Here is a 9,985-nt window from a genome sequence, read left to right on the forward strand (position 1 = left end):
CACGTGGTCTGCGGTTGTGAGGCCGGTTGGATGTACTGCCAAATTCTCTGAAATGCCTTTGGAGACGGCTTATGGTGGAGACATGAACATTCATGGGCAACAGCTGTGGCGCCATTCCTGCAGTCGGCATGCCAACTGCACGCTCCATCAAAACTTGTGTGATAAAACTGCACATTTTACAGTGGCCAGTATCCAGCAACTTCTTTTTAATTTCTCTTTTTTTACTGACCGATTTTTGGAGAAATAAGCCTTTTGTGTACATAAAAAGTCTTAGATCTTTGAGATCAGCTCATGAAAAAGTGGGGCCAAAAACAAAAGAGTTGCGTTTCTAAATTTGGTCACTGTAGTTACTGCAGTACAAATTCAAAATACTGGAGAGAGTCTCCCAAATGTATCCAAATCTCTCTCTTTTTCTGTAGAACATTAATATATTTTTGATGACTCATTCTGCACCACGCTAATACAGAAAAGTATTCAGTCAAATAGGATTTGTAGTGACAGACTAGCACTAGACTTTGTTAGCTTGTACGTAGCAATAATGTGTTTGTTTGGGAAGCGCCTGTGTTCCTTCTTAAAGCTATAGTACGTAGTTCCTGTCTCCCCCTGAGGAACTCGAAGTGATGAAGGTCCTGTGTTCCTTCTTAAAGCTATAGTACGTAGTTCCTGTCTCCCCCTGAGGAACTCTGAGTGATGAAGGTCCTGTGTTCCTTCTTAAAGCTATAGTACGTAGTTCCTGTCTCCCCCTGAGGAACTCGAAGTGATGAAGGTCCTGTGTTCCTTCTTAAAGCTATAGTACGTAGTTCCTGTCTCCCCCTGAGGAACTCGAAGTGATGAAGGTCCTGTGTTCCTTCTTAAAGCTATAGTACGTAGTTCCTGTCTCCCCCTGAGGAACTCGAAGTGATGAAGGTCCTGTGTTCCTTCTTAAAGCTATAGTACGTAGTTCCTGTCTCCCCCTGAGGAACTCGAAGTGATGAAGGTCCTGTGTTCCTTCTTAAAGCTATAGTACGTAGTTCCTGTCTCCCCCTGAGGAACTCGAAGTGATGAAGGTCCTGTGTTCCTTCTTAAAGCTATAGTACGTAGTTCCTGTCTCCCCATGAGGAACTCTGAGTGATGAAGGTCCTGTGTTCCTTCTTAAAGCTATAGTACGTAGTTCCGGTCTCCCCATGAGGAACTCAAAGTTATGACGTCTGACATCTCTCCAGTAGCTCAACATATTATGAGACACATACCCTGGGACGTAGGGAGGATCCCTTTGATGATGGTTATGAAAATGTCCCATGTAGTTTAAAATTGAAAGAAACTGTGTTTCATATGCTGCTGATAGTTTTTATGTTCTTAACTTTTATCTTTGTTTCTGCATGTTCATGTCTGATGTTGAATTGAGTGTCTTTTTGTTTTTTTTATGTTTTGAGGAATATTTGGGAGTGTGTTATTTTTTACTCCACATGTCAAAAATATGACCCCACAGTTTCCCTAGGTGGGCAGCATTTGCTTCCAGCTGTGTAATGAGCATCTAAGCCCTGTGGGTCTGTGGCCATATGGCTAATTAACACCAGTCGTATGGGGGTGGGAATACCATAAACACTGCAGGAAACAGTTCAAATCTGATGGCACAACGATATTTCCTTCATCCTGCCGATTCAAGCTTTAATTCTGTGTTCAGTGCAGTATGTTGCCCCTAAAGCCCCCTCAGATCAGCTTATAGCTGGCTGGGACCCTCCCCCAAATCCCCCTTTACCCCGACAGAGACAGATAGGGTCGGGTGGAGAGCTTCAGCTCACCCCGTTATCTTCTCTCTGTTCTGATCAAGAATCAGGGAGGAGAAGCAGGGATACTTCTCCAAAACGTTTTATCATCAGGAGAATAACAGATCATATGTTTTTAAACTTCAAAAAGCCATAATGTTGAGCTTAGCCCGCATGGAGGCAGTTAAATACTTCACAGATACAGGAGAGCTGCACCTGCACCATCACACACAACAACAAGCAAAAACGAATTTGGATACAATTATATGATCTTCCCACAATTAATCGATTCATTGAGAATGATTAAGATCGTAGCTGCTGGCCTTTCTTCCTCATTTATCAGGGGGAAAATCTGTTTACAGATTCTGAAATGTGAGATTTTGCGAGAGTTGTTTAAAATGGTTTTAAATGTAATATCTTTTTTTGTAATATCTTGTATTTTAAAGGCACAATCTTTTGACGTTTAGTGTATTTTATAGTCAAAGCCAATGCAAGCCAATAGGTTTGTAGGTAATCCAAACATAGAGCAATCTTTTGGTCCATCACGTAAAAAAAGAAATTTATACAGTATATATATATATATATATATATATATATATATATATATATATATATATTATATATATATATAGTTGTCCATGACTATGCAAAACTGCTGTTGATCATCCTGATAAAACTAACCTGTGCTGGTTATGATAAAGATGATTATTTGTGTGTTGTGTGTGTGTGTGTGTGTGTGTGTGTGTGTGTGTGTGTGTGTGTGTGAGTGTCAGACACTGCAGTGTGTGTCTGCTGATTTAAGTGGACTGCGTGCCTCCCACACACTGCCAGCCTGTGCACCCGCAGAATGGAACCTGAACGCTTCATAAAAACAGCCTGCGTTCATGCCCTGCTGCTGTATACACTGATTCATAATAGTATTACTAATAATAACACTGCTATTAATACTGCAACATATTATCATTTTAGGGAGTTAAACATGTCTGTGTGGAGCAGGGAATTACACTGATGTGATGGATGTTAAAGGGCTTCTGGCTGTGTGTATGTCCTATTACCGGTAAAAACAAGCAGGGATATGAATTATGCTGCATGGAGGTTGAAAATCAGAAGACTCACCGGTCAGTGTGATGTGGAGCAGGCCCGGCATGTCTGCTGCAGTGCTTCCTCTCCTCTCCTCTGCTCTGAATGGACAGATCACGGATCGGAGCTGCAGCTGCTCTCTGGATGGAGGTGGAGAACGTCAGGAAAACGCCGTGCTCATGGCCGAGCTGGGTCTGCTGAGTGCGGGCTCGCTCACTGGCTGTCTACGGTGTCCGTACAGACAGACAGACAGACAGAAAGAAAGACAGGCAGACAGAAAGACAGGCAGGCAGGCTGGGCTGTGTGCGCGCGGTGCGGGCACAGCTGCGGTCACACCGGGATCGGATCTGCTGCAGCACCGCCGCTGACTGCTGGCCGCTGGGTGTCGCTGTCGTCATATCATAGACTTTATACATATATATAGATTTATTAATACTGATGGTCTATGGTCGCCATTCACTCTGGATTGATATTTGCTTTCAAGTGCTCCTCGTAAATTGTTTTATTTTTGTGTTCCCCACTTTTATCACTAATAAACAAATTAAAATGATTGAAATAAATAGGATTAACTACTGTACAAAATGAATGTAAATATACAAGAGATTAAAATAAAATATTGATATAACAAATATTTACACTGGTAATACTGCATCTGCACTGGTCTCCATGTTTAAAAGTAGTAATACCCCAGTGTAGAATACTCTGTTACACGTATTAAATTCAAAATATATTTAAAGGATCAAAAGTTAAAGTGCACATTATGCAGAATAATATTACTGGATTGGTGCATTAATGTGTTCACTTTATAACGTAGCTGTTAAGGTGGAGCTTTATTATATTACATGTCATTGTCACTGACACCTTTTTTTTTCAAAAGCAACTAACAGTTGCTCTACATGTCAGAGGTCACACACCTCTGGAGCAGCCAGGGGTTAAGTGCCTTGCTCAGGGACATCACAGTGGAAATCGAACGCAGGTCTCCCACACCAAAGGCACGTGTCATATCTACGGCGCCATCCTCACCCCTCATTTTAACTACTTTATGTTGCTGGGTAGTCTGAAACTTACTGCCTGAGGATCAATAAAGTCTAATATGTCATCCTATAGCAATATATCAGCAATAAGTAGCAAATGTATTGAAAAAAATAGTACAGTAAAAAGTACAATATTTCCCTCAGATGTCGTGTAGTAGAAGTTTAGCATATTAAGTGGCAGAAAATGGAAAGTACCTCAAATTTGACATGTGGACATGAGAAGACGGGATCAAACGTCCCTCATGATGAAAACAGCAGACAATGAGTTAAAAACATCCAATGAACCAGTCAGGAGGTTAGACCCCAGGCAGCCACTCATGAATGAAATACAACAATTACATCAGCGGTCATTAATGAGATGTGGACAAAAGACATTTTTAACAAATACAAGTTTAATATGGAACAGACCTACAGTCAGTACAAACATCGGTTCATTTTAACCTCTTTAAGCACTTTGTGTTTTTAATTAACTGTGCACCTGTGTCACGTCGGAGGCTGAAATCCCCTTCACCTGGGAACACACAAGCATCAAACCCCCCCGAGCAGAAAGATGTGAGCTGTCCTCCATCTGGACAGACGCTAGTAACAGAGAGGACTCAGACAACTTTAGGTGAACCAATAAATCCGGTTTCTTCAACAACACAGACAGACATCTACATTTATTTACAACCAGCTCCACCAGAGGGCGAGATGGAAAAGAAGGGGGGGCAGCAGCGTGGGGCAACGGCGTGGAATGACCTGAAGATTTGGATTCTGTTATGTTCCTTTTTCAATTTTCATTCAATATCTTTGCAGTCAAATAACTTCCATCAAGGCTGTTTTACCAAATACTAGCTCTTATTTTGAAACCAACATCTTCATTTCATGCGTGGTGATGGTGAGGCTTTCTTGATTTACCTACACCACTACATCCAGTCACCATGGTTACCCAAACAATCCAGTGGAAACTCGCGTGATCTGTGGCCATCTCACCATTTTGTGAAGTACGCACACATCCCCATCCCAGTGGGGTGTCTCCCCCTCTGATCTGCTTCCTCCCAGGCATCAGTTCAGACCTAAAGGCAACAACGCCTCAGCCTGGAGTCTAAACATGATGAAACCCAAGTTCTGTGTTTTTTTCGATGACCCATTTTGGGCTAAGAAATGGAGTTCCTGAAGCACTCTAATAGGGAGAGGAGGAGGAGGAGGAAGAGGAGTGGGTGGGGAGGGCTTCTAGAACTGCTGCACGATCAGTTTCTTCTTCCCGTCGTGGCTGAACTTGTTGGAGCGGAAGATGTCGCTGTCGTAGAAGGACGTCAGGTTGTGGATGTTGATCTGTCTCGCCTGGAGGAGAAGAGGAGGACAAAAGACGGGGATTACAGCTTGGACGCATTCCTCAGTGTGGGACATGGTTTGGCAATACTCTAAATATAACATACACTTTGACTGATAAAGTCAAATCAAGTCCAAGTGAAGTCAATGTTAAATCAAAATCAAAGTTGAGTTAAAAACCTTTTTTCCGATTTTGTTTAGTCAAGTTTGAGTCGTGTCAGAGTCATGTGACTCCGGTCACACCAGTGAAGACTCTGGAACATTTAGCTCTCCGAGTCTCTTTTATCTAAACTAAAACAGTGTTTTTCTAACTTAATATCAAATGAATATTATTTTAAAAAAAGAAGAGTAAAAACCTAAAGGCCTGCAGCAGCGATACACACAGCTATACAAAGGTGGCCGTCAGGGCTGAAAGTAACCCTTTAACTAAATGACTGTTTAACATGTTCAGTGGCTCCCGTCTTCCTTCCTGCTTACCTTATCCTGCAGGTCTTTCTCCGCCACCTCGATGGAGTCGTTCTGGACTCCGTATCTGTTCCGCTGGTAGGAGACCTGCTCGGCCACCAGCTGTTTGAGGATGAAGAGCAGCAGCTCGTTGTTGTCCCTGCGGAAGGCCAGGTAACGGGAGAACGTCTGGACAGAAACAGACGACAGGAGTCAGGAAACAGATATCACACCAGGGACGCTTGGACTTCACCCTGATCGGGTTTGAAACAGAAAACACACCTTCCTCATGCTCCTCATGACGCTGAACTTCTGCGTGTCGATGAAGCTCTCCAGCATCACCCTGATGGCCATGTTGACGTCGTCCTCCAGCACGTAGTCCCTCAGGTGCATCTTGGCGTGGGCCTCGGCCATGCGGATCATGGACTCGATGTGGCGCACTGTGATGGGGATGCTGCCGGTCGCCTGTCAGCGAGACCAAAATTAAATAAATTAATTCAAAAACAGCAGCAAACTCATGGCGGGTCAACAAATTATGACCATAAGTTTGTATACACTCCTGTTTTTTAACCTAGATTTCTTTCAGGAACATGATCTGGGTCACTGAAAGGGGGAAGGATCAGACTCACCATGGACTCTTTGCGGAGGTCGCTGTAGATCTGAGCCACTTTGTCCTGGTCCATCTGGTTCAGTTTGGGATGAACCTGCACACACAACAATTCATGACCTCCTTTACAAAGTTTACATTTCATTGATGTGAAGTGATTTGTTGCCTCTAAACTCGAAGCGGCTGCCAAAAGCCTGCGTTATGGAAACATCAAACTTAATATGTGCTATATAGATACATAGAGTACTTTATTAATCAACATTTCACTGTTAGAGCGGCTTGTTACACATAGTTAAATAAACCCAATTCTTAAAAAAATAAATGGGTATTATTTTAATATTAACATATTTAACATGTGAAATGTTTAGTGGTAGCCAGGTAAAGTGGAATCATTCATTTTGTTCTGCATTCAGTCACCTATCATCATGCAGTAATCACACACACACACACACACACACACACACACACACACACGACTGAGTGATGGTCACTGCTCATACCCGCTCCTTGGAGTAGATGATGTACTTCCTTAGGAGGTCCTGGGGGATCGACGGCACATCTGTCGTGTTGGGCAGAATAACTTCTTCTAAGGCCACGCCCCCTTCCTTGTTGCTAGGGTGATGCTTGATGTGGGAACCAACCACAAAGCGCGCCAACATCTCATCCTGGTTTGGAAAGAGAGCCAATCACAAGCCAGAGGAGAGAGCAGTGAGTGTCTGAGTTCAGAACTCTAACTTGAAGATTATTTAATTGTGGCAGACGAGACCCGTACTGATTAACACACTTCACAGCCAAGATGGGGGTTATTCATCATAACTTATGGTTTAAGATGACTCCTGTCTTCAACCCCAGGACAACAGAACAATTAAATGAAATCCATGCAAGTGTGTGCGTCTACCTGCACAGGGTCGATGGTGTCTCGGACGACACACAGCACATCAAATCGAGACACGATGGGCTCCGTCAGGTCCACGTTCTCGGAAAAGGTCAGGGAGGGGTCGTACCTGCCGCCTGCAGGGAGACAAGCACAGAGAGCGACCACGAGACGTTCAATATGGTGCTATGGTGTGTACGGAAAATAATGACAACTAGACTTTAATCTAAGTTAACTGGAACAACATGCAAAAACGGGGTTTTATGCACCGATGGGGTTAGAGGCAGCGATGACGGTGCATCTGGCCTGCAGCGAGGTGACGATGCCGGCCTTGGAGATGGAGATGCTCTGCTGCTCCATGGCCTCGTGGATACTGGTCCTGTCTGCATCGTTCATCTGGAGGACAGCGTGAGGTTAGACTGGTATGATCCCACCCCCAGGCTGAGAGAATAATCAGTTAAAGTCTGGGCTCACCTTATCAAACTCATCGATGAGACAGACTCCGCGGTCGGCCAGCACCAGCGCTCCGGCCTCCAGCGTCCACTCGCGGCTGACCGGGTGTCTCTGGACGTACGCGGTCAGACCGACGGCAGAGGCCCCCTGACCCGTGGTGAACACCGCACGGCTCGACACCTTCTCCACGTACCTGCAGAGAGAAAGACATCAGGGCTTCAGATTCAGAGGCTTTTTTTTTTTTTTAACTTGCATTATGTCTGGTTCCTTCCACACTCTGGCACATCTTAAAAAGGAAGATCAGTTTTTAATCAGATCGCCTCCAACTAAGAGATTAAACCCCAATGTTTGTAGGTGTTTTGCTGTTCCCTGGCCTGGATTACAGAAAAACCACTTGCCAGATTTTTAATGAAACTCGGGCCCTGGACTGTAAATATTGAGAAACCGCTAGCTGCAGCACCGCTGGAGCTCACTAATTAACATGTTACATGTTTATTTAATCTGTACAACAACAGATGTGTAAAAATGACACGTTGTGGTGTTGCGTGCAAGATGATCGTTGGCCACGAGGAGTCACGTCCTGGAATTCTTCAGTGACTACAGGAAGTCAACGCTTACGCTAATCTAAGCTAACAGATCTGTCTGGAGCTTCAGATTTACCAAAAAAAAAAAAAAAAAGTTAAAAAATGTATTGCTAAACCCCTCGTATGTCCATTACCTGGGTTTATACATCTCCATTTAGTGTTTCTAAATGTTATCACAGGTGTATTTTGGGCATTGACACGTACTTGAGGAACTGAGACTTGGCGGTTCCCGGGTCTCCACACAGCAGCACGTTGATGTCTCCACGCACTTTGTGTTTACCACCTGGAAGAAAGACGGGGGGAGGGGGGGGGGGACAGGGTTATTGGTGAACAGAAACAGAAGGAGGGCACACAGAGAGTAAGGGGTTCTTGCTTTAGGCTGGTAGTGACCTGGATTCTTAGGCTCTCCTCCAAACAGGGCCAGGGCCAGGGCTCGCTTGATGTCCTCGTGGCCGTAGATGGACGGCGCCATGCTGGCAAAGATCTGCAGACACGACAGAGACCTGGTTAAGGAACATCTGGACAGGAAATATCACAAAACAGCTGTCTTTGTGTGTGGCTGGTAATAGGGCTCAGGTTTTAATTTACTGATCCAGTAAAACTGTTTGAACCTGCTTCTGTGTTGACCCGGCTGATAAAGAAGAGATTAAATGCTCTGTCTGTTGCTAATAGTAGCAACAGACAGTCCTTTTTTGTCATAAAAAGGACAAGTTTGTGAACGGCAACACCGATTTTGATAACGAACTAAAAACATTACACACTGGGCCTTTATTACATTTTCTTTTTTACAAAAAGTCAAATATCTGCGGGGCAGTCAGACAGAAAACTGTTTTTGTGCATAGGTTTTAATAGAAACAATTTCCATCATCTTGAGAAAGATACATATATTTCTGAGTTGGTGTAACTGCACTGACTGAAGTGTAACATATTTGATGAAGCAGACCTTGGTATCTATGACAACAAATCATCTGCAGTTACAAGCTTTCTTTACCAGACTGTCTGCACTGTGGGTCATCATGTATTCTACCGAGCAGCAGCAACCAATCAGGTGCGAGTGTGCGTGTGCCTTCCTCACCCTCTCCCCGATGCGTTCGTCCTTGGACAGGGCGACGATGGCCTTGACGTCTTCGTCGGTCAGCTCGGCCACGGCGACGCCCTCGTCTCTGCGAGTGATGTGGTTGGCTAGGATGACCGTGGCAAACACGGGGAAGCCGTTGGCCATGTTCAGAGAGCCGTCGTAGTTGTTGTGGTAGATGCCCGTCAGCTCCTGAGAGGGAAAGAAAATCATCATGCCACTTCTTTTTCATTGTGCTGAAGAAGGAAATCACCTGGTATTCAGAAATGATGCGTCAGGGAAACAAATCTCATTCTTTCAGCTGTTTGTTGTAAGTTTGAGAAAATGGATTTGCGATCTTTCTTTATTCATGTTTTCAGGGATGAAATGTGTATTCATTAATGTTTTTAACTCCACTCACGATCTCGTCTCCAGGCTTGCAGTTGTCCACCAGGTCGGCCAGCAGGATGGCGTCTTTGGAGCGCGGGAGGCGGCCGGCGGCTACTTTACCGGGGCTTTCCTGGATGGTGATTCTCTGGTAGTTCTGGTACACGGTCTGCAGGGGGAGGGGGGGCGATTGGTTAATTTACTGAGACAAAGGTCAGCAGGTCATTGGATGAAACGGCATTTACTGTAAATAAACAATTCACAAAAAATTGAAGCGGAAAAGTCATATTCTGCTCATTTTCAGGTTTATAATTATGTTTAGAGGTAATATAGAATAGGTTTACATGGTTTCATTTTCAAAAAAACATTTTAGTTGTACAGCACATTGCTGCAGCTCCTCTTTTCACCCTGT

General features: G+C 44.2%; 2 protein-coding genes across 2 annotated transcripts in view; both read right to left on the reverse strand.

The window, feature by feature from the left end:
* Positions 1 to 3,161, reverse strand: part of podxl2 (podocalyxin-like 2) — a 16,415-nt gene extending 13,254 nt beyond the window's left edge. Inside the window, exon 1 of the mRNA XM_032514721.1 lies at positions 2,862 to 3,161. Coding sequence (XP_032370612.1) covers positions 2,862 to 2,892 — 31 coding nt within the window. The 5' untranslated portion in view covers positions 2,893 to 3,161. The remainder of the gene's footprint in view (positions 1 to 2,861) is intronic.
* Positions 3,162 to 4,971: 1,810 nt separating this feature from the next.
* The window catches only part of mcm2 (minichromosome maintenance complex component 2), an 11,342-nt gene continuing 6,328 nt past the window's right edge, over positions 4,972 to 9,985 (reverse strand). Inside the window, 12 exon segments of the mRNA XM_032514727.1 lie at positions 4,972 to 5,182; positions 5,648 to 5,803; positions 5,897 to 6,079; positions 6,244 to 6,318; positions 6,722 to 6,886; positions 7,120 to 7,232; positions 7,365 to 7,491; positions 7,570 to 7,741; positions 8,337 to 8,415; positions 8,523 to 8,616; positions 9,208 to 9,399; positions 9,608 to 9,742. Coding sequence (XP_032370618.1) covers positions 5,072 to 5,182; positions 5,648 to 5,803; positions 5,897 to 6,079; positions 6,244 to 6,318; positions 6,722 to 6,886; positions 7,120 to 7,232; positions 7,365 to 7,491; positions 7,570 to 7,741; positions 8,337 to 8,415; positions 8,523 to 8,616; positions 9,208 to 9,399; positions 9,608 to 9,742 — 1,602 coding nt within the window. The 3' untranslated portion in view covers positions 4,972 to 5,071.

This window comes from Etheostoma spectabile, chromosome 4 (genome assembly GCF_008692095.1).
Source record: "Etheostoma spectabile isolate EspeVRDwgs_2016 chromosome 4, UIUC_Espe_1.0, whole genome shotgun sequence".
Lineage (NCBI taxonomy): Eukaryota > Metazoa > Chordata > Actinopteri > Perciformes > Percidae > Etheostoma > Etheostoma spectabile.